Source organism: Hemicordylus capensis, chromosome 1 (genome assembly GCF_027244095.1).
Source record: "Hemicordylus capensis ecotype Gifberg chromosome 1, rHemCap1.1.pri, whole genome shotgun sequence".
In the NCBI taxonomy this organism is placed as follows: Eukaryota; Metazoa; Chordata; class Lepidosauria; order Squamata; family Cordylidae; genus Hemicordylus; species Hemicordylus capensis.
The window spans coordinates 71,714,264-71,738,051 of NC_069657.1; the positions used below are offsets into that span (position 1 = coordinate 71,714,264).

At 43.0% G+C, this 23,788-nt stretch overlaps 1 protein-coding gene across 1 annotated transcript in view; it reads left to right on the forward strand.

Annotated features, from left to right (window-relative positions):
- Positions 1 to 5,105: 5,105 nt before the first annotated feature.
- ITPKA (inositol-trisphosphate 3-kinase A) overlaps positions 5,106 to 23,788 on the forward strand; it is a 108,979-nt gene continuing 90,296 nt past the window's right edge. The window contains exon 1 of the mRNA XM_053270810.1: positions 5,106 to 5,955. Within this exon, the coding sequence (XP_053126785.1) occupies positions 5,509 to 5,955 (447 nt within the window). The 5' untranslated portion in view covers positions 5,106 to 5,508. The remainder of the gene's footprint in view (positions 5,956 to 23,788) is intronic.

Consider the following 23,788-nt stretch of genomic DNA (forward strand, 5'->3'; position numbering starts at 1 on the left):
CCATGGACAGCCAGGAAAACAAACAAATGGATCATAGAACAAATCAAACCAGAATTTTCACTCGAGGCACAAATGACCAGGCTCAAACTATCATACTTCAGATGCATTATGCAAACACCCAGCTCCCTTGAGAAGTCCATAATGCTTGGAAAAGTTGAAGGAAAGAGAAGAAGAGGACAACCAGCAGCAAGGTGGATAGACTTGATTACGACAGCAATGAATTCACCACTGAGAGACCTTAAAGGCAAAGTTGAAGACAGATCATCCTGGAGAGAATCCTTGTGGTCGCTAAGAGTCAACACTGACTTGACAGCACTTAATCAATCAATTATACAATGAGCATAGAACAGGTTAATTATTAGAACACTAAAAGGAATACAAGCTTGTTAAGTTGTTGAGTGGCCTTGGTTTGTCTGAATTCTTGTAACCCTTGAGAGTTGTGCATGCTAATCAAAAAGAGCTATTGCTGAAGCTTGAGAAGTGAATCTTGAGACCTTTCGTGATATACTAAAAATGAATGTGGGTGATTTCTGGAAGAAAAGAGGGAAGTTTATCTGCCTCCTCTACTACCCAGTGTATAAGAATGTGCATTTAGCATAATGTACTACAGCACGTTATATCTTCAAAATTTTAATCCTATTTTCCTCCTACTCATCATCAAGGTTGCTAGAGTCTTGAAATTGTGGTCTTTCTGTGTCCTTTCAATGTGCATTTCTGAATACTGTATGATTCTAAATTATATTACAACCAAAGGCAGCAAAATTCAGATGAAACAATTTAAAACAAAATGGGCCACTCGTGTCTGTTCTCAGAAGATCTACACATAATGTCTGCATCTGCATACCTGAATTCCAGAACAAATTAATGGGTGAAGAAATAGTAGTTGTATGAAAAAGGAGCAATGCTCCAAATGATTATATAGGCTGGAATCTCTGATCTTCCCCCTCATCTTTTGAGGCTTTAGCATTTAATTATATGTTGATAAGTTTAGTTTCTGGAAAAGTATATAAAAGACTGTGGCCACTGGCTGACACCCAGACTAATGAAGCATCAGTGTAGCTGATGTTCCATTCACCAGTGTAGCACCAGTGCTTCTGAAGTGTCCTGGACTAAAGAGCCCCTGGTGGCACAGTGGTAAAACTGCTGCCCTGTAACCAGAAGGTTACAAGTTCAATCCTGACCAGGGGCTCAAGGTTGACTCAGCCTTCCATCCTTCCGAGGTTGGTAAAATGAGTACCCAGAATGTTGGGGGCAATATGCTAAATCATTGTAAACTGCTTAGAGAGCTCCGGCTATAGAGCAGTATATAAATGTAAGTGCTATTGCTAAAGCTACAACTGTGTTTGTGCAGGGGATGGTGCTTTTGATTACCTTCCCTTCCCCTAGAACCACTCTGTGTCATTTAAAAATATGTCTCTGTGGCCTCTGTAACCCTCAGGGACATATTTTTGGGTGGTACAGAATGCTTCTGGGGGAAGAGGAAGTTGTTGAAATCCCCCTGCCCCCGCACTCATTGTTCTCATTGTTCTCCTCCTCCCCGCAGAGGAGCTGAGTTAGTTGAACTCTTTAGAAGCACCAGTGTTTGTTACTCAATGTCAGCCACTTTATTTTTGAGAAACACTTCCATGGGTTGCATATATTGCCAAAAGGTTGCTTTTTTGCTATTTGAACCTTCTAAAAGCAGAATTGTCCTGCATTAGAAATGGTGTATGTGATCATTTTAGGGATTAGCTCTTCGAAAAAGTGATAGGCAGGAGGACTTTAATAGACAATGAGAGACTGTGAAAAGAGGCAGCACTTTTGACATTTCACAAGTATAGGGTTCAAAACCCAGTGACAACTGTTGACAACATGCAGGAGCCAAGAAGTAGTGAGTAAAAATAGGAGTAGGATTTCATGCAAAGCACCATTAGCCAATGTGTTTTGAATACATAATTCTTCCTTGGGGAAAGTGTTCAACAGATGAACTAATTTGTAAAATAGTTTTCATACAGATTTTTTTTAAAAAAAACTATAATCTACAAGTTCAGCTGAGAAAACACCAAAAAATCAGCCCAGAGACCAGTCTGGCTGCTGCATTTTGAACTAACCGAAGTTTCCGAACTATTTACCAATGCAGCCCCATGCAGAGTGCATTGCAATAGTCAAGCCTGGAGGTTAACAGTTGATGCACCGCTGTTTTGAGTTGTTGATCCCTAATATTGAAATAATATGCAGCACTGGTCCTGGTCAAGAAGGCTTCTAGTCTACAGCAGACAAGACTGGTTAGGCAAAAGAGCAGGGGGGAATAAAGATGGGAAAGGGCGAGTGAGGTGGCAGAGCGATAAGATTAGGATAGTTCAGGAAAGGATTTTCTGCTGCTATGAATAAGGTGACTATTGATTTATATTTGAAATGTGGGGCAGAATGAAAGCAGATCTGGAGCCTCCTAGAGATTTTGCAAGTTAGGAATGTTATCCTAATATATCCTATATCAGCATAATTGTGTTACATCCAACATGTCCCTTGCAGCTAGGGATGATGGGCATTATAGTCCAACAACATCCAAGACCCAAGCTTGAGGACCTCTGGAGGTGCCATGGTCCATCTACTGGTGGCTTAGCTGCTCAGAAGAAGCCTAATGCTCGACAGCTGACTGTACTTGTTAACTCTAAATGTGAATTTCACGTGCAATGAGCAAATATTAAGAAAGCAAACCTTGTAAGTTTTATCAAGACACTGTGGGCTTTTGAATGACACCTTGTAAGTTCAAGCAGTTTGAGTGGTTTCAAAAAGATGTATAAACAGAAAACAGTTGCTGCTGCTGATATGCAATTAAAATCATACAGTTGCTGTTGAATCTGATCCTCAGCAACTATGTATGTTGCTGCCATGAGAAATAATGTTACTCCTCCTATTAAAGCTCAAGATTCTGGCAAATGAAAGCCAGTGTGGTGTAGTGGTTAGAGTGCTGGACTAGGACCGGGGAGACCCGAGTTCAAATCCCCATTCAGCCATGAAACTAGCTGGGTGACTCTGGGCCAGTCACTTCTCTCTCATCCTAACCTACTTCACAGGGTTGCTGTGAAAGAGAAACTCAAGTATGTAGTACACTGCTCTGGGCTCCTTGGAGGAAGAGCGGGATATAAATGTAATAATAATAATAATAATAATAATAAGCCATCCCAGGTCCTTGGGAAGGACTCGATGTCTGGATAAAACAAACTAGTCAATAACACCTGTCTGACTGTGTAAACAAGAAATAATAATAATAATATGACTTCTATAATTGACAAGCAACAGAAGTCATAGCCCCGCGCCCTGCTGGGGCCATAAGGCAAGATATATATTTAATAAATAGTTATAATAAATAATACAGGAGATGAAAAGGATCTTGACAGCTACCATTAATTATAGCAACAAGATCTGTTTCACATTATACAGGGGGGTAGTGTTATTATTTGAGGACTTCTTAAGAGTTGTATATTTTCCTGTTTTTCTCCCCAATGATAGCTACATATTTGACTAGATAGACCCAGTAACTGAATAGTCTGGAATGTGGATAAAATGTAGATTCAGCCAATATGGAAACTGCACTCACATCTGGAATTTGAAAGAACATGCTCAAACGTTCAGACTCACCTTTAGCCTAAACATGCATTACACGGCCCGTTTCTTCTTCTTTTTGTAATTTGTACCACATATGTATGTGATGGTACAGTAGCTTACATCAGATGAAACTCAGTGGAGCCAGGTACAAGCTGAAGACCAGTGCTCCAGAGGATGGACTGCAGGATGCATTGGGTGAAAATAGGGCTCTTTCCCACTAAAAAACCAAACACACACAAACCCTACCCTTTGAGAAGGAGTGCCTAATTTCCTGACTCTACAAGATCTGTTTGAGGTAGAACAATCTGCCTCAGGTTGGTTCTCTTTTGCTGGAGATTTTAAAGCAGAAGCTGGACAGCCAACAGTCAAGGCTGGGTAGGGGTTGGACTAGAAGATTTCCAAGGCCCCCTCTAATATTTCCACATTTCCAAGGCTCATTGCATGTCGATAAGGACACTTTTGCTCCCTAAAAGTGACTGTGGCTGAACTCTAATCTTGGAGAAGAAGATGACTACAACAATCAGAGGCACCCTTTGGACTGGACTTCCGGGCAGAAATCCGGTCCTCAACACTGGTGGGGCCCCCCAAATATCCCGCTGGAGGTTGGGAGTCACTGTGCCGCTGCCCTGCACCAGGCAGCCAAGCGTGACTCTGAGGGCAGCTGCTTGCCTCATCGGTGCTGGCACCTAAGGCACTGGGCCTCGCCTGGAGCAGACAAGCTGCTTCCCCGAGTAGTGTGACATGAACATTGCGAGCATGTGATGTCATATGCTCGCGAGTCACACTGCACTGGCACAGGGAAGCAGGCTGCCTGCTCAAGGCTTGGCCAGGCCCAGTGCCTTAGCCACCGGTGTCACTGAAGCAGGTGGCTGTAGGGCCCCCACCCTGGCTAGTGGCTGCGCACAACAGGAGACCAGCAAGCAGGTGAGTGGGCTGTGGGCTGGCCACAACTGCCCTCAGAGTTGCATGCTCACCCACCCAGTACAGGCCAGCGGCACAGCCACCCCAGCCCCTGCTGGGACCACTGCCCACTGCAGCAGAGCATGATTCAGCATGATTGGCAAGACTGTCCATGCCAAATATGACACCTGCCGGTCAGTGGGAAGTATCTTCTTCAGAATTTCTTTGAAAAATAATTTTTAAAAAGTTTCCAGATTTCCTTGAGCATGTTCTGGTGTAAGAAATTTGCAGCTTATCTTGGGATGGCGAGGGGCCTCCCCAAAAGGCCTTTAGACCCAGACTCCAAAATTATTTGTTGAAAGCAATACTAAGTGAGCACCGGCCTTGCTGGTCGAGGCCACGTGTTTGCAACACGAGGTAGCAGCCAACTGAACTTTGGGCCTTTTCCAAGGAGGCAACCAGAAGGTGGGACGAAGCAGCTCCACGGCAGGCTTGTGGTTCTGGTGGCGCTATCCGCTTCTCCTTTCTCGGTTTTGTTTGGCGAAAAGGAATGCCCAAGTTTCACTGAAAGAGAAAGCAAAAGGCGGCGGCGGCGGCGGCCGCCGCCAGAAGGAGGTGGGGCGTTAAAGAAAAGTAAACAGGAGAAACACCCCGAGCGGGAGCATGGGAAGCGTGCCTTGGACGGCTCCTCCTCCTCCCCTTGAGTTGCCTGTGGTGCCTGACTGTAGCGTGGAGGAGCCGCCGCCAGCGACCCATATGGCCCAGCCCGAGGGCTGGTTGGGCAACTCGGCAGCTGCCCGGGGATGAGTCAGAGCAGGCTGGAGTCGGCCTGAGAAGGCAGGCAGGGCGCAGGCTGGCCATGCAGCGGCGTGGGCTCGAGCCCTCAGGCACTTTCTTCGCGCCAAGGAGGAGGCAGCAGCCGCGCCGCGCCGCGTTCTCCTCCTGCACGTCCCCGCCGCCGCCTGCCTTGTTCGCGGCGCTCCTCGACAGTCGCTTGGCGCCAGCAGCAGAAGCTCCTCCATGGAGCCCAGAGGCGCCCACGACGGCGGCAGCCCGGAGCTGGGCCGGGGCAAGCGGCTGAGCGTCGGAGAGCTGCGCTCGCTTTTCGAGGCTCGCTGCGCGGCGGCCAGCAGGCAGCTGCCGGAACCGGCCAAGAAGAACTGCCGACCCCGCAATGGAGTCCTGCAGCCGGTTATCCCCCAGCTGACGGTCACTGCCGAGGAAGACGGCGAGGAGGCGCAGCGCAGCCCCGCCAGGCTCCCCCACACGGAGCCGGACGGCGCCTGGCTGACAACGGACAGCAGCTCGCTGCACCTGCTGCAGTCTTCGCGACGCCTCTCCACGTCTTCGCTCTCCTCCACCGGTTCGTCGTCCCTCTTCGAGGACTCCGAGGATGATCTGCTGAGCGACACGGAAGGCAGGAGCCAGGGCATCGTCCACCTGGAACACGGCGAGGAAACGCACCAGGTACTCGACGGCACGGGCTGCTGCTGCCGCCGCCGCCACAGCAGAGGGAGGAGCGGGATCCCGGGGCTTCGGGTCCACACACACGTATGTGGCATGCCCCGCGGCAGCAGTGCGCTGCAAAAGCCGGGTTTCGCGAAAACAAACCAATTAGGCGATGGCTCGGCACTTCTCTCTCTCTCTCTCTCACACACACACACACACTTGGTTTCTACAGATTAAGAGGTCCCCTATTGAAAGATTCCAGCACTCGGCGGCGCGAAGGAAATGTGTCGTGCACTTACAGTCTCTAGAACCCTATTTCGAATTATAAATATGGGCTAGAAGTTAGGTCGTTTGATGATTTTATCTGCCGGATTTTCTCTTTCTATACCTGCAGTTAGCCGCAGCTTTCCGGTACGTGTACAGTACAAGTGTACTTCCCAGAGTCCCTACACACAGGGGGGAAAGCCTGCATGTGAGGTCTGCAGATGAGCCACTCTATATCTGATGTTTCTAAAGAAAAACGCCCTAATTTTGAAGTATGTAAAGCACATGGGTTTTAGGTTAGTTCCTACACAAAGTGCCTTCTATGGAGTAAGGTTTGTGCTTTATGATGGGTCGCAAATGTGACTTTATTGGCTCTTACTAATGTTACATTTCACACAATCAGAAAACACACTGTTATGTGTGGTGGCCTGCATGTGGCAGCTGGCCTGTGTGTGGAACCTCCACTATGAATACAATGCAGTGTGATCTTAGGTACACCTATTTACATATGCAGTGATTTTGGATTTCTACAATCCCTCCTCTCCCGGCTCAGTTTCTTTTTAAAGGCAAGTGTGCAGGCTCATATTTCAGCAGCAGTCTTTGCTTTTAACTTCAGCCTCAAGAAGAGCTTTGTGAGGCACACACAGAATGTAATATTTTGTTCTTTTACTAACAGAAATTGGTTCTTCTGTTTTGTGTCAAGTGATGGGATTACCAAAAAGAGATCTGTCATTTTGGAGCGCAAAACCAATGTATCTAACTTTGATTGCCTCTGTCTGATAATGGCCAGATAATGCAATGGAGGTCTAGTTGAGTGTGGGTTCTTTAGAAAATAAATATAGTGTGCAAGAAATAGGGCAACTGTAGAGTGTTTATTACCTCAGTCCCATGCCCTTACCTTCCAGTGATCTCTGATTTGGAGATGTTAGCGGTCATTCTGAAGCTCTGGTACAATGGGAGAAGTACTGGCGCTTCTGAAAAGTTCAACTACACTACTGGCTCAGTGGTGTGGGGACAAATTTTGATGACCTCTCCTTCCCCAAGAAGTGTTCTGTGCCATTTGAAAACATATCCTTGAAGATAGTGCAGGCCCTAAGGACATATTTTCAGGTGACACAGAAGGCTTCCGGGGAAAGGGGAGGTAGAACCTATCCACCCAGCACTGGTGCAGCGTTAGTTTGGAGCTCTTCAGAAGCTGGTGCTTCTCACATTGCAAGGGTGCTTCATTAGTCAAGATGTCAGCCATTGTTAAGCTAGGGCTCTGTAGTGTGTAGCATGTATTGGTAAGAGATCATAAGAGTAGGTCTAGTGGGCAGTACTCCTGTTAACTTGCCAAAGAGTATTTTCTCTTTATATAAAGCAGGTGAAGAGCAACTGGTCCTATTCTCTTTATAAGAAGCTACTGGTGGTGATTCTCTTTAGAGGTTGATGATGATGGTGATTGTGATGATCCTGTTCACATGAAGCAGATGGAGAACAACTGGCCCTATTCAACCCCAGTACAGCTTCCTTCCATTGGCCACTGCTGGTATCTGCCTTATTTTTAGATTATGAGCTTTTGGGGAACAGCAAACCATCTTCTTATTACTATTAGTTTTCTGTGTAAACTGCTTTGTGACCTTTTTATTGAAAAGTGGTATATAAATAATAGTATATATAGCCATGTATTTCACATGTGACTTCTTCACAGGCTTGAACGCATTAGGGGAATTGATGGATTAATACCTGTGACAGTACTGCCAACTTAGAAGGTTCAACTTCAAACTCATGAGCCAAGTGCAAATATCATAACATGGCAGAGAAGAGAGAGAAACCATTAACCTTTTCTCTCAAACATGTACAAAAATTGGATTTTAATTTACATAATGATTCTTGACCCCCCGCCCCGCATGCTGGTACGATAATGTGACAATATTTAGATGAAAACTCAAGGACTAGAGTATATGGTCCCTCCAATCCTGTGATCTTAGGCAGAACAAGGCTGGTTGTATGCTGCAGTTGCACCATTGCACTTAAGTGTGGAGTCTTGTACTGAATGCACTTTGAAATAAGTCTCGTTGCTTTTAGTGAAACTGTAGCCCTATTCACCCATTAGGTTTGACACTTGTACATTCTGTGTACCATGTATAATTATTCACATTTATGTTGAACACAGGTACAGCAGTACACTTCCTGATTGTACCGTGCATTTTGAGGGACCTGTACCCAGAGTCACCTTTTAAATTAATGTAGGTAGAGTTATTCACACAAAAAACATGTATATGTGTACAGACATTTGAACACAGGTACAACATAATGTCTCAAAAGGCCATTGACAACTGCAACCTTAAGCAAATTTACTTGGAAGTAAGCTTCATAGAAATCAATATGACTGCTCCCAAGTTTGTGAGGAAAAGGCTTCTGGAAATCTCTGATATGTGGGAGACTTTTTAGCCTGGCATGTGGAAGAGTGAGAGCACCGTGCCTGTGCTGCTTTTTAAGAACATCTCTGCTGGAGCATCTTTGGTTGGGGATTTAACTAAAAAGAAATTCTGCCCTGAGGTTAGTTTGAGGGAGGACTGCCTCTCTGTTTAGCGGGTGTAAAAACTGAACATAAGAACAGCCCTGCTAGATCAGGCCCAAGGCCTATCTAGTCCAGCATCCTGTTTCACACAGCGACCCACCAGATGTCTCTGAGAAGCCCGCAGGCAAGAGGTGAGGGCATGCTCTCTCTCCTGTTGTTGCTCTCCTGCTGTGCAGGCAGTTCACAAGGTACAGTTCTTGGTATTTCGGTACCACTAAGAACATTTTACATGCAGTATTTCAGAAATCTTTACAACAGTTCTGTAAAGCAGGGGTAGGGGTGAGTGGGATCAGTACCATTGCAATGTTTAGTAAGTTAATTGGCTAAAATAAGTGACTAGAAATATTCTGGTCAGTTAAGAAGGTGCTTATGATGAACAGAGCAGGAATACTCACAAGAACTGAGGGTAATAGGTGCCATCTTGTAGAAGGGGATAGTTTTCTTGTGTCCCACACAGGGAATTGTCTTTTCTAAGGTGGTGCTTTGTGGACCTGTGCATGCATTATTTAAAAACAGAAGTATGTCATCTTCCACCAAGTGATTGTTTTGTTGATGCACAAAGCAACTGCAAAAGTCTTCAGATGGAAGGTGAGGTATAAGAAATTGCAATAAAAATTGCACATTGATATAACATACATTGCTTAAAACTCATACAACTGAGATTTCTTTGATAGGGTGATAACCCTGATTTCAGATGGGAGAAGGGGCTGAGGCTGAAAGTGGCTTGCTAAAGCCTACCTAGTTAGTTCATGACAAAGGTGAGACTTGAAAGAGGGACTTCATATTTCACGACTCAGGTCCTAGGCACTGTTTTACACTAACTTTCCCACTAACTATAAACAAGGGCTCCTGTCATTCCAAAGGTCATATAACACCTAATGTTTTGCACTAGCACTAAGTTAGATTACAGTGAAATCTCTAATAAAACAAGATGATGTATGCATCGGATTAAAACAACATTAAAATACAAAAGCAATTATAAACTATCAAGAGACAAGTTAAAACACAATTTAGAGGGTACAGATCACAGTTAAATATTAAAGGCTAGTTCACATAAATGTGTTTTTAAAAGGTGCTGGAAGCAAGTGACTGAGGGAGCAAGACAGCTCTTCTGTGGCAGGGAGTTCCACAACTTGCGTGCTGTTAATTAGAAGGCTCCCCACTGCAAGCTTGCCAGCTGTCCTGTTTGTTAGTGGCAGAACATTCAGAAGGACCTCTCCAGCTGGGACTTGGGGATCAAGCAGGCTCGTGGGAGGAGATGGTCCTTAAGTTACTTTGGACCCAAACTAATTAGGAGTTTAAAACAGTCAGGCTGTGGAACTCCCTGCCACAGGAGATCTTAAGTCTCCTCAGTTGCTTGCTTTCAGCACCTCTTAAAACATATTTGAACTAGCCTTTAATATTTTATATTTAATTATTATTATTTACATTTTATATCCCGCTCTTCCTCCAAGGAGCCCAGAGCAGTGTACTATTTGTAAGTTTCTCCTCACAACACCCCTGTGAAGTAGGTTAGGCTGAGAGAGAAGTGACTGGCCCAGAGTCACCCAGCTAGTTTCATGGCTGAATGGGGATTTGAACTCAGGTCTCCCCGGTCCTAGTCCAGCACTCTAACCACTACACCACGCTGATGGTCTTTATCCTCTGAACTAGAAATGAATCAGCAGCTAGTGTAGCTGCAGCACAACCAGTATGATATGGACCAGTGGTCTCCTCCACGAAGCAGCTTGACAGCCACATTCTGCACTAACTGAAATGTCTGATTGCTCTTCATTATCTCATGTTAAAGTGACTTTACAAGTCTTCTGTGTGTGGCATAATAGGCCCTTTGTCATGCAGCAGTGTGAACGGGCTCACCTGACACCATTTTATGATTTTTAAACATTTGTGCTCACTAGAGAGATACTGTAGGCTCGGGTCTAAGCATTGTTGTTCCTGCAGAGATTTTCTCTTCTGGGGGTTAATTATCCCTCGTAACTGTGGTGGTTCTGCAATAGTTGTCTTGAGTCTCTTCTGAAGTCAAACAATTCTGATTCTCAATACATTATTCCTAGACTGTCTCAATCAGGTATAACAGCTTAAACTAGGGGTTTCCAAGTTTTCCATAGTGTCAAGATTAAAACTGTTGTAAGCATCTGTCACATCACAAAGAGAGACAATGAGGTTGGTTCAGTGCATCATGCCTGACCATGGTTTGATGTTGCATGGGTTGTCCTCAGACTCGTGTGCTTCCCTTCTCCCCTCACACTTTCTGGTTTGTGGCAGATTGTACTTTGCCATTGTATCTGAATCAGATATGCCATCAAACTAATAGTGTGCTGCAAACTAAGAAGGAAGTGAGTGAATTGGGGTGTGTGAGGGGAGGAGGGAGTGTGCAGGCCTGAGGCTCGCTCATGCAGGGACATACTTGTGAACTGTGCCAATGGCCGGCAGTTTTTTGATGGATTGATCATATTTATATACTGCCTGATATACGTCTCTAGGTGGTGTACACAATCCAAACTACAATACAAAAACAAACAAAACACTTCCACAATAAAAACAAAAACAATTCACAGAATGAAACAATTAAAATAATTTCACAGGATAAAAACAATTAAACAGTTTAAAATTAATTTTAAATAAAAGCCTGAGAAAACAGGTGTGTCTTAAGAGTATTAAAAACCAGTCAGATATGGAGAAGCTCTTATTTTGACAGGGAGTGCATTCCAAAGCCCTGGTACAGCCACAGAGAAGGCTCGGTCCTGAGTTGCCCCCAGACAAGCCGGTGGTGATTGGAGCCCAATATGATCTTAATAGTTGGCGGGGTTCATGACAAAGAAGGTGGTCTCTTTACCCTGGACCTAAGCCGTTCAGGGCTTTATAGGTAATGACCATCACTTTGTATTTTGCTTGGAAGCATATCAGCAACCTGTGCAGTTCTTTAAAAATCGGTGTTATATGGTTCCTTCATGTTGTCCCAGATACCAACCTGGCTGCCACATTCTGTAGCAGTTGTAGTTTCCAAACTATGTACAAAGGCAGCCCCACATAGAGTGCTCTACAGTAGTCAAGCCTGGAGGTCACCAGCATACAGTATATGCTGTTTTAAGATCATTTACCTCCAGAAATGGGTGTAGGTGATGTATCAGCCGAAGGTGATAAAAAGCACTCCTGGCCACTGCCTCAACCTGAGAAACCAGAGAGAGTGTTGGATCCAGGAACCACACCCAAGCTATGTAACTGATCTTTCAGGGGGAGGGTAACCCCACCTCCAGAACTGACAGATCTAAACCATTTCTCAGGTCTTGGACTCTCCCCCCTCCCCCACCATCAGTACCTCCATCTTATTTGGATTCAATTTCAGTTTTGCACAGCGGTGTTCACTCTTACTCACAACCTGTTAGCAAATGACTTCTTCTTCTTCTTCTTCTTCTTCTTCGATTTCTATACCACCCTTCCAAAAATGGCTCAGGGCGGTTTACACAGAAAAATAAATAAAATGGATCTCTGTCTCCAAAGGGCTCACAGTCTCAAAGAAACGTAAGATAGACAGCAGCAGCAGTCACTGGAGGCACTGTGTTGGTGGTGGATAGGGCCAGTTACTCTCCCCCTGCTAAATAAAGAGAATCACCATGTTATCAGGTTCCTCTTTGCTAAGTTGGCAGGGGAAAGGAGGGAACAAGACCATGCTTGAATATGCCTCAGGCAGGAGGCTAGGGAAGGAAAAGGCTTTCAAAAGAGTTGGAAAGTAAGCTGTCACTTGTACAGTTGCTGGGAGTGTCATTAATGAGCTCTCTCCTCCCTTGACAGCTATTTGTGTTTCCAATCTGAATCAGTCTTGCATCTAAAACAGGAAACGTTGATTAATTCTTATCCCAGACATGGTTTTAAGACCAGTTCTGCTGGGTGAGGTCAATTTGTCCAACCCTTTTCCATCTCCAGTAGTGGACCTGATTTGGATACTTGAGGAAGTTTTGAGCAATTCAGAATAAAGTACTATTTTGGTTCATTCCTAGGCTTTCAGGTTACAAGATATCCGGCACATTAGGGAGGATATCCTGTGCCTTGCTTCCAGTAGCTGTTGTTATGTATAAGACTACTTCATGTGACAATCCACTATAAATATATCTGAGGAATGGAAACTGGTAATGCCATGAATGGAGATTATTGCTCTTGGATATAAAAATATTTAGAGGTTTCTAAATCTCTCGACACCCAGACAGAAGCTGCCAGCATTTTCCTTGTAACCATGACATTGCTTATAACCCTCTTGAAGCTGTTTTATCTATCTATTTGCATTTTGAATCTGAGAGATTTTTAGTATTTTATTAGATATTTTTTTTGAACCCACATTTTTTCTGGGCATTAACCAGCAGGCATTCCATTCCCACAGTTTTTGACTCTCTAGATACCAATTTTAAAACTGCTTCTTGCTGTGAATGTGACCAGAGATTGGGAGGTGTTTTGGAATGATTAGCAAGCATGCTTTTGTCCATTTTGGCAGTAATACGTTCTTTCCAGTAAATCTGTTCTGCAGTTTGGCAGGTGCTCATAGACATTAAGTCAAATTTTAAAGGAAAAGCAAGTTGTTTTTCATGTCATTTAATGCAGCTATTTTCTTTGCTGCTTGTAATGATTTTTTTGTGAATTCAGAAGTGTGATCTGTTTTCCTTAGCAAATCTCCCTTCCTGCCATATTGAGAGCACACAAAGTGTTGTTACTATAGATAACTAGTCATTTGAGCCATTGGCACAGAATCTTTTCTAAGAGAAACCCATTTTTGGAAGAGAGAGATTACAATGTGCCAGTGGAGGGGATACCACAAGCTGGAGTAATATTCACAGGATTGCATTAGAAGAACAATAGCAGTCAAGTGATTAGAGCAGAGGAGAGGGAGTACTCTCATAAACTCTTTGTAGTTTTATGTGCTCTTTTGATTGAGAGAATCATACTCTCATAAACTCTTTGTAGTTTTATGTGCTCTTTTGATTGGGCCTTTACATGCGTTTAATTGTATCCTTTTTATAGGGATGTTGTAATGCCTGATTACTTTATTTTACTCGTTGTGCTCTATGTTCTTCAATGGGAAGCAGGTGTAGTTATTTCTTAAAATATTTCTGTCCGACCTTTCAGTCTGAAGACCCTCAAGGCAGCTAGCAATGCCAAAATAAAAATAATAATTAAATAAGAAAAAAAAGTGAAAAACCACAGCAGATACAAAACCACAGGAAACAATAAAAATAGTCAGTTTACATATAGCTCAAATACCTGCTGGAATAGATGAAGGAAGCAAAGCTATTATGGAAATCACTTTGTGTGGTGTTTGTTTATTTGTGACCACAGAATACTGGAGATTTTGTATGATATTTGCAAGTGCCTTGTTATGCTATTGGCAAAATGCTTCTTGAATCCAATGATGGAGAATTGTATGCTTTCAAGTTTTTATTTCAGCTGATCAAAGAAAGTTAGATCTAACTCTGAGCTTTCATTCAAACTGGCAAGGTCTGATTGGTGTTAGTGGTGTGTGCTGATGTAAGTGTGACACTGAGGGCCAAACTAGACATGGTTAGAGCCTTCCCTGTCATAGGAACATAGGAAGCTACCATATACTGAGTTAGACCATTGGTCCATTTAGCTCAGTATTGTCTACACAGACTGGCAATGACTTCTCCAAGGTTGCAGACAGGAATATCTCTCAGCCCTACCTTGGAGATGCCAGGGAGGGAACTTGGAACCTTCTGTTCTTCTCAGAGTGGCTCCATTTCATAAGGGGAATATATTTGGTGGATGTGTGAGCGGGAAGTGGATCCATGGATGCCAGCTGAAGACCACAATGCATGCCCCCCAGTTACACATCCCTGGCACTTGTGTATTCCGCAAATGATTGCAAGAGACCCTACAGATATATAGCTGTGCTTACATAGGGCCCCTTGCAGACAATGCCAGAGACATGGCCTCTGGAGTGTGACCCGCAGACACATTGGCAATAGGAGAGTGGTCAGCAGGTGTGGTTCAACTTTCCCATCACATATTCAGCAAATGCATTATGGGAAATTGCTTGAAAAGGGTTTTGACCTCTCATTAAAAAACAAAAACAAAAGATTAATTGCTGCAGGAGGGAGGGTGATGTGGATTGGGACTATGGTGCTAGGCAGGGGCAAGGTTAATGAAAATGATTTCCCCAGCTGGTACTTGCTTTGTGGGGCAAAACATACAGATACCAGTATGGAACCTATATATTTTCCCCAGTGGAACAACTGAAATGATAGTGTCTGTCGTCTCTTCATCATGTGGTGCTGGTAATTTAGGTTAATGTTTCTGTATTTGCAAAAGAGGAAAAAATGATTGTATGAATTAGTTCCAAGTCTATTGTTTTTGTTGTTGTTAAAAATGGTTCTTCAGTAAAGTATTTGACATTTGCTTCCATAGCTTTTTGAAATAAATTACATTTAAATCCATGCCAGGTTTTCTTCCCATGAAGCTTATGTGTGCAATCAAGTAATAGTTTGAATTGGTAATCAAGTAATAGCTTGGATTACATTTCTTCCAGACATCCTATAGAATGATAAAAGATTCAAAATCGCAGAATTAAAAGCGTACAGCATGGGCATACATTTATACTATCTGGCTTTCAAATCACATTAATTTATTAGTATTAATTAATGCTAGAGAAGTGGCATCAATCAGAGGACATATTGAAAGCCAGAAGCAATTGCTAGTAATGCTTTCAAAACACAAGGTTTTCTGTAATAGGGGAAAAAACCAGCTTTACAATATACATAGTAATTTATAACTTGAAATTACATTTTTGTGCCTTACTAAATTGGTTTTACAAAGGGGGTTTAATTAGTTTACCTTTAATGTATTATTAATGCATCATCTTGCCACATTTGGGTAGGATGCTCTTATATTAACATGAGCCTCTGAGGTTGCAATCCTAAACTTATTTACTTGGAAGTAAGCTCTATTTAATTCAGTTTGACTTTTCTGAGTAAATATGTTTAGTCTCACTCTGCATGACTCTGTGTTTTAGGCCACAGATGTTCCTTGGGCATTTTACAGTAAGAGAATCTGTTTCAGGATCAGCTTTCCAGCCCGCATATTTGTGACAAAATAAATACTTACAACTTTCACGAACAACAGTTTCATGTGAGAGTGATGACTTTTTCCTTACTTGAAATGATCACAGGATACAAGGCAAGATGGTGGGAAGTCCATGACTGGCTCGCCTACATCCCCTCCCCCCCACCAAATATGGTATTTGTATGTTTTGCCCTATGGCAGGACTTAGAGATGTGCACGGAACTGGTGCATGTGCGCTGACCACTTTCGGTATTACGCTGACTGGGGCGGCAAGAAGGTACTCAGCCGCCCCGCGTCAGTGGTTTTGGCAGCAGTGCTGGTGGGGTAAATGCAGCGGGCGGGGGGTAAGGACACCCTCCCCTTGCCTTAAAGCAACCACTCCCACCTCCAAACTGGCTCAAATGCCTGCATTTTGCCGGTTCGGCGCTCCAGAAAATGAGCGCCAAACCGGTTCCATTCACATCCCTAGCAGGACTTGACAAATCTCAGGCACCAGAGAGCTCAGGCAATTTAACCACAGAGTCTAGAGTAGAATATTCAGGGGCAGAGTTATTCAATCATCTTTATTTGTCTTAAGCAGCCCTGTTTCTGTTCTGAGTATGTTATTTGAAAAGGGGATAAAGAGAAGCCCATTTATCCTCCCCCATACAATCTCCATTTCTAAATCGGATAATTTTGTCAAGTGTTCATTGGCTAAGAAAATTCAAAGAATCCAAAGAAAATTTGTCAAGGCCTGCCTTGACAAGATAGCAGCACCAGAGTTTCCTGGATTTCATCTGGAAAATTCAATACAAGGGGGAAGGGTTATTGGGGGAGCAAACTAAGCAGAGTACTGAAGTACTGTCCCTTGACAAATCTTGCTCAGATTTCTCTCTTGTATCCTTTGATTCTGTGATTTCGCCACATGTTTGTGCACTTTTAAGCCTATGGTCACAGCATTAAGGGCTAAAAACTTGTTTTATTTTCTTAAATGTGAACTGAAATTCTCAAGATGCTGAATTCTTCACCCAATTATGTGAAGCAAGCACAAAATCACAGAATCTACACACAACCCTGGGCATAAGGGAATAAGCTGTTTGAAGTAGTGATACTTTAAACTGTATTTCAAAATGTGGCAGGCACTTGCTATGCTGAATGTGAATTTCTAGATAGAACTGAATGAAATGTTGCTTATGAAGCACATTTGCTTTTGAAGATGCATTAGTCCTTGTGTTAAGTTATAAACTTGACATTTTTGAAAGCAGGAGCACCCATCTACATAAGAACATAGGAAGCTGCCATAAACTGAGTCAGACCATTGGTCCATCTAGCTCAGTATTGTCTTCACAGACCGGCGGCGGTTTCTTCAAGGTCGCAGGCAGGAATCTCTCTCAGCCCTATCTTGGAGATGCCAGGGAGGGAACTTGGAGCCTAGATGCTCTTCCCAGAGCAGCTCCATTCCCTAAGAGGAATCTCTTACAGTGCTCACACATCAAGTCTCCCATTCATATGTAACCAGGGTGGACCCTGCTTAGCTAAGGGGACAAGTCATTCTTGCTGCCACAACACCAGCTCTCTTGCTACCACAAGACCAGCTCTTAGATCAGATCTAAGGTGATCTTTATTGGTCTTGGGCTGGTTTTTGCTGTCTTTTGACTGCAAAGCCATCTTGATTATCTAGATGGTAAGGTTCAAATCCACACTGGTACCTATATTGGGCAGCAGTGATATAGGAAGATGCTGAAAGGCATCATCTCATACTGCACAGGAGATGGCAATGGTAAACCCCTCCTGTATTCCACCAAAGACAACCACAGGGCTCTGTGGTCGCCAGGAATCAACACTGACTCAACGGCACACTTTACCCTTAAGATGAAGTAGGAATGCTGGAAATAAATAACAGTGTCCTATGGCACTTTAAAAACTAACAGATTTACTGGCTTGGTTCAGATAGCTACAGTTTGGTGTTATGGGACAAAGTTCAGTTTGCCTCAGACCAGGAGTGGAAGCTTTAAATCTTGTTCTCTTGCACATGAAAGAGATAAGATAGAGAAGTGGGTGTGATGCTAAGTCAAGGTTTAATGTTATGTCTGAACTGGGCCATAGCCTCACCTGTTTTCCTTCACAAACCAGTTTTTAGAAAGAAGCCCATATTTCATAACTGTGAACTGAAAGCACACACTGTTTCAGCTAAAAAGCAGGTTACATAATCTAATAGCATAGAGGACATTTTTTATTTTTAAACTGAAATGTGAGGAAAAGTCTTCTAAATGGGTTTTTAAGTGGTTGTTTAAAATCTGCTTGGATGTTCATGTTGGAATGGCAGTAACATTGCTAGATGCTGCTGTTCTCTCTCTCTCTTTTGTACCATGGGTAGTGCAAATTTCTCATATTGTTCTTTCAGGTTAAATCAGATCTTTATTGGGCAGGGGTCACATTGGACTCAAGTCCCTTTTGATCCCTATGGCTCTCTCCAGCTATTAAGGGCTACTTTACTCATCACACTTTCCTACAGATGTGTTATGTGGCCCTGTAGTAACGCTGGTTCCACTTCTTTTTATATGGTTTCTTTTGTGTGGATTCTTCTTGAGGAAATAAGAGCCATCCCCTCATTCTACAGAACACATAATTTGGAGCATTTGTGAAATGTCAAGAGTAACAAGTGATACCCTAGGACATTGATGTAGTTTACGAACTCTTGTTGAATCTTGAGGTGCTGTTTGGAGTTAAACAGAAAAGAAGGTTTAGCCCACATTGTTGCAAGAATTGACTGAAAATGCCAAACGATAAAGAGTGCCAAATGCTAAAGAATGTAAGTTGGAAGCTCAGAACACTTGTTTTTCAACTTAAATACATACATTAAGACCAATGCTCTCTGTAATTGTTTCCACCTGTGTGTGGAATGAGTTTTCTTCTGGGCGACAGTATCAAGGCAGTGTGTGCACATGTGCATTCAGAATGGGGCCTTTCCGATTCAACGAAGGTTGAAAGAAGGTTTAGCCCACATTGTTGCAAGAATTGACTGAAAATGCCAAACGATAAAGAGTGCCAAATGCTAAAGAATGTAAGTTGGAAGCTCAGAACACTTGTTTTTCAACTTAAATACATACATTAAGACCAATGCTCTCTGTAATTGTTTCCACCTGTGTGTAGAATGAGTTTTCTTCTGGGCGACAGTATCAAGGCAGTGTGTGCACATGTGCATTCAGAATGGGGCCTTTCCGATTCAACCTGAGCGGGATCTAAAATTAACTGAGCAGACCTCAAAAAATGTGTGAGTGCATGTATGTGTGCACACCTTAGAGGGAACACTGATTAAGACACCAAATTTAACAATAAAAGATTTTGAGGAAAAGATGCAACAGGTTGGTAGAAATAATATATAGTTTATATCACTGTGCAAATTAACTGTGTCCTTGTGGCTTTTGCGATATTTTGGTGAATGGTGTCAAAACAACTCGGGCTTAGTTTTGACAAGACTTTTAATAGAAGCTTATCTATGTTTACTAATCAGTCCCACTGAACTCAATGCACTGACGCCCAAGAAAATGTGCATGTTAATTTTTTGTCTGAAATGCATCAAAGGATGTGTCACGAGGATCATTGCTGGAGGCAGTGACCAGACAGGTTCAACTGGGAGGAACCAGTATGCTTGTGTTAAATAACTCACAGAAAGTTATGGTCCTCCATCCTCTAAATGAGCATAATACAGTGAAACCTGTTTGTAAGGATAGTGCAGGGCTGCACTTCAGCCTCCAGTTATTTTTGGACTACAGCTCCCATCATCTCCACCCACAATCAGTGTTGCCCCTAGTGGGGGACAATCAGGGGCAAATCAGCATGTACGGAGGTGAGGGGGTCCTTAATATTTCAATACAATATATATTGTATGTAAAACACATGCACAAACATACATGTCTTTACACATTTGCGTAATTTTCATTCCAAAAAACATCATCTCCCATGAGTTTTTTTTAAATATAGAGAATCAGTTAAAAAAAAATAAATCACTGACCTGTGACCTGACGGGGTACAGTCCATATTATTACCTCCTTGTATTACATGTGTCTACAATCTAAGTGTACACCCTAACCGAGAACATGCCCCAGGCCCTTCTGCAACTTGCAGGCATTTCCTCAGCAAACTTATAAAGGCTTTTGGAAAATGACTACTATAAAGGAAACAGTACAATTCTTTGTTGTGGAAAAAATAAAGAGCAACCACAGAACTTGCGAGAACAGTTCTTCTCATATAGCCACCACCATCCATCACTCTCAAATGGATAAAAAGCACAGTTGGTTTTACCTGTGTTGTTGTTGTTCTGTTCTCTTTCTGGACCGACAGGTTCTGAACTGGTTCTTTTCTTTCTTGCTGTGGCAACCAGTCCCAGGCACTAGGGATGTATACGAACCAATTCAGAGGCCCTTTTATGGGCCTCTGAACAGGTTTGAACACCAGTGGGGGAGTTTGAAGCCGAGGGTGCCATTTTAAGGATGGGGGAGGGTGACTTGGCCCAAGGTAACCCAGCGAGTTTCATGGCTCAGTGGGGATTTGAGCCACCTCCAAGTCTGTCTCTTGCATTTATGATAGTGTTTTGGTCTATTTCATTCCTATATTATGTTACAAGTCAGTGCACAGTAAACATGTAACGTGTATCTGCTTGTATGCCATTAATGCAGGGGTTTCCAACCTGCAGTACTCCAGATGTTGTTGAACTACAACTCCCATAATCCCCAGCTTGGAATGATGGGAGTTGTAGTTTAGCAACATCGGGAGTACCACAGGTTGTGAGCAGTGTCTCTCTAATTTTATTCATCTGTGTGCGGAATGAGTTTTGTTCTGGGTGGCAGTATCAAGGCAGTGTGTGCACATGTGCATTCAGAGTGGGACCTTCCTGATTTAACCTGAACGGGATCTAAAATGAACTGAGCGGACATTAAAAAAAGTGAGTGTGTGCACATGTGCACACCTTAGAGGGAACACTGGTTGGGAGCCCCTGCCATAATGTATGAGGCAGCTCCGTGTCTTTCTCCCCTGCACTGCATACACATTTTGGGGAGCTTCAGACAACGCTTGTGAGTAGGGGGGCCTTTACTGAAATCCATATGCTACCCCCAACTCCTCTCTGTTTTAGCCAAATGATGACCCCCCCCCCTTCTTATAACAGTAGCTATAGAAGACCTTCCCCACAGGTAAGGGGACTGAGTGCCCTTTGGTCTCTCTGTAATTTGACCATTGACTGAATGTGGTTTCAGCTCCCTGCAGCTAGTTTCCAGTTCGAATCCATGCTGGTATGTTTCCTAGACATGGGAAACGCCTATATAGGGCAGCAGCGTTATAGGAAGATGCTGAAAGGCATATGCTGAAAGGCATAATCTCATACTGCGTGGGAGGAAGCAATGGTAAAGCCCTCCTGTATTCTACCAAAGACAACCACAGGACTCTTTGCTCTCCAGGAGTCAACACAGACTTGAGGGCACACTTTACTTTTTACAAGGGGAAAGGGAGAGAAAAGGTCATGTAGCTGCCTCATACATTATGATGTACAAGCAGGCACACTTTACATGTTCAATGTGTACTTTCTCTTACACCAACTCTTAGTGATTTTCCTCCTGAAATGGATTTTTAGAGGCTATTCCACATCATTTAATGTTTGTAAAGCCCTTAAAGCTTGTTTGATGAAGAGATCCTGTGTAAATGCAATTGTTTTCTGATGACAATTAGATACTGAAGTGACTTCATGGTCTTATAAAATGAGGGAACAAGCACTAAGGATTTAACTGGTGGGTGATTTATCTTGCAGTAGCATGGTAGAAGCCCTGAGACTGAAAGGAAGACCAACTTTCTCCAAAGTATTTTGCTTGTGCAAGAAAACTCAGCCAGATTTGAGGGGAAAGTGCTATGTGTGTGATAAGGGATGGAGAACAATTTGGGGCTCGGTGGAAGAATGACACAAGAAGGGTGGGTTTGATTTAAATCAAATTGATTCATATTATTTATTTATTTATTTATTTATTTATTTAACATTTTTAACCACCTCATACGCAAGTCCCTGGGCGGTTCACAATCATTATTTAAATCACTTCACAGGAGGACTCAATTTTTCTGATTTTTAAATCACAATTTAAATTACTAGTCAAGAAGATTCTGTTTAAGAATCATTTTCTAGTAAAAGTACATTATATAATGTATTTATTTATTTGTTACATTTTTATACTGCCTTTCTACCTTGACAAAGGCAGCCAAAGGAATTTACACAGTAAAAGGAAATTACATAACATTAATAATTTGTGTAGCGGATTACCCAGCCTTTGTCTCAGAGCAAGCCCATGTGAGGGGAAGCAAAATGCTGAATCATCCCCTCCATGCTTTCCAGAACAAAGGCTGCTCCCCCCAAACCTTCCTCTGTGCCTGGTAGTTTGTTCGCTGCCACCCCACCCCCCCGAATGATCAACAGAGTTTGACCCCACCTGGGCCTGGGTGGAATTCCCAGGGAAACTTTCTCCTGTGCTATTGGAGAAGTACAAAAGGTTTTGTTTTATAATCTGCAAAACTCTGATCTATAATCTGATCTTTAGCAATGCATTTCATAAGTAGTTTATATATTTCTCTCTTCTTTTTAAATTTTATTTACATGATGCATTGTTTATATTTCTTGTATATTGGTATCTGACCGTAATAAAGTTCTGTTCTGTTCCAAAAGCCTTTCATGTGTAAGCTTACATGTGGTGAGAAAACTGGTAGGTTGCTGAATGATGTGAGATGTGTTTTGCAGCAGAGAAAACTCTTCCCAGTCCCCCTTTCTTGAGTTAAAAAATCCTCTCAAAGGAGCTGGTTAAAACTGCAAAGAACAAAAAGAAAAATAAACTTTATTCAAATTACTACAAACAGCTTCGTCTGAGGCTCTCTCAGCTTTTACTTAGAGGTAGAAGAAACATTCAGTAATTGCAGGAATACTTCAAAAATAGACACTCCCTTTAAAAATTTACAGTTTTTTAACAGCACCCTGGATGGATGAGTGCAGGCTAGCGTTTTCTTAGCTTAGTTGTGTTACCGAGAGACAATCCTAGACCACTTGCAGGGATATAAAGAGCACATGAAAGCCACCTAATGGCTCAGTGGGGAAATGACTAGCAAGCCATAGGTTGCCGGTTCAAATCCCCACTGGTATGTTTCCCAGATGCTCTGGGAAGAGCATCTAGGTTCCAAGTTCCCTCCCTGGTGGCATCTCCAAGATAGGGCTGAGAGAGATTCCTGCTGCGACCTCGAAGAAGCTGCTGCCGGTCTGTGAAGACAATACTGAGCTAGATGGACCAATGGTCTGACTCAGTTTATGGCAGTTTCCTATGTTCCTATGCTGTACGGGTTTACAGATGTCTGTACACTTGTATACATGTTTGTGTGAATAATTGTACCTGGGTTCATTTTAAAAGTAAACCTGGATACAGGCCCTTCAAATGCATGGTACAGTTAGGAACTGTACTGCTGTACTGCATTCAACATAATATGTGAATGACTGTACCTGTGTACACTCGTATGAGTGTTGAACATAACATGTGAATGGGCCTAATGTCTTCGCACTTTTAAAGAGAGAGAGGAGGGAGCAAGGGCTTGACTGTGTGTAGGTGTGTGTGCTGCATGTACATCACCTGCAGAATAGGATTGATCACATCTGTTATCTCTCATCCCCATATACTTGTTGGTAACATGTTCATAGAATATAATTAGAAGTTATGATTAACATTAATGATGATATCCTAGAAGGTCACTCACATGACTCACATACCTGGTGGCGGGGAGGGTGGGTGGGGAGGCAGGCTCTGCTTCTCACAAAGCATACGAGTGGGGCCATGGTGAGCAGCAGAGCTGGGAGTCAGAAGAAGAAGTCTTCTGGCATCCCGCAATGCACTGTGCATGGAGTGCGGTGCATTGGGAAATTCCCCCACTGCTGGGTACTCTTGCTCTCTGGCTTTTGCATGC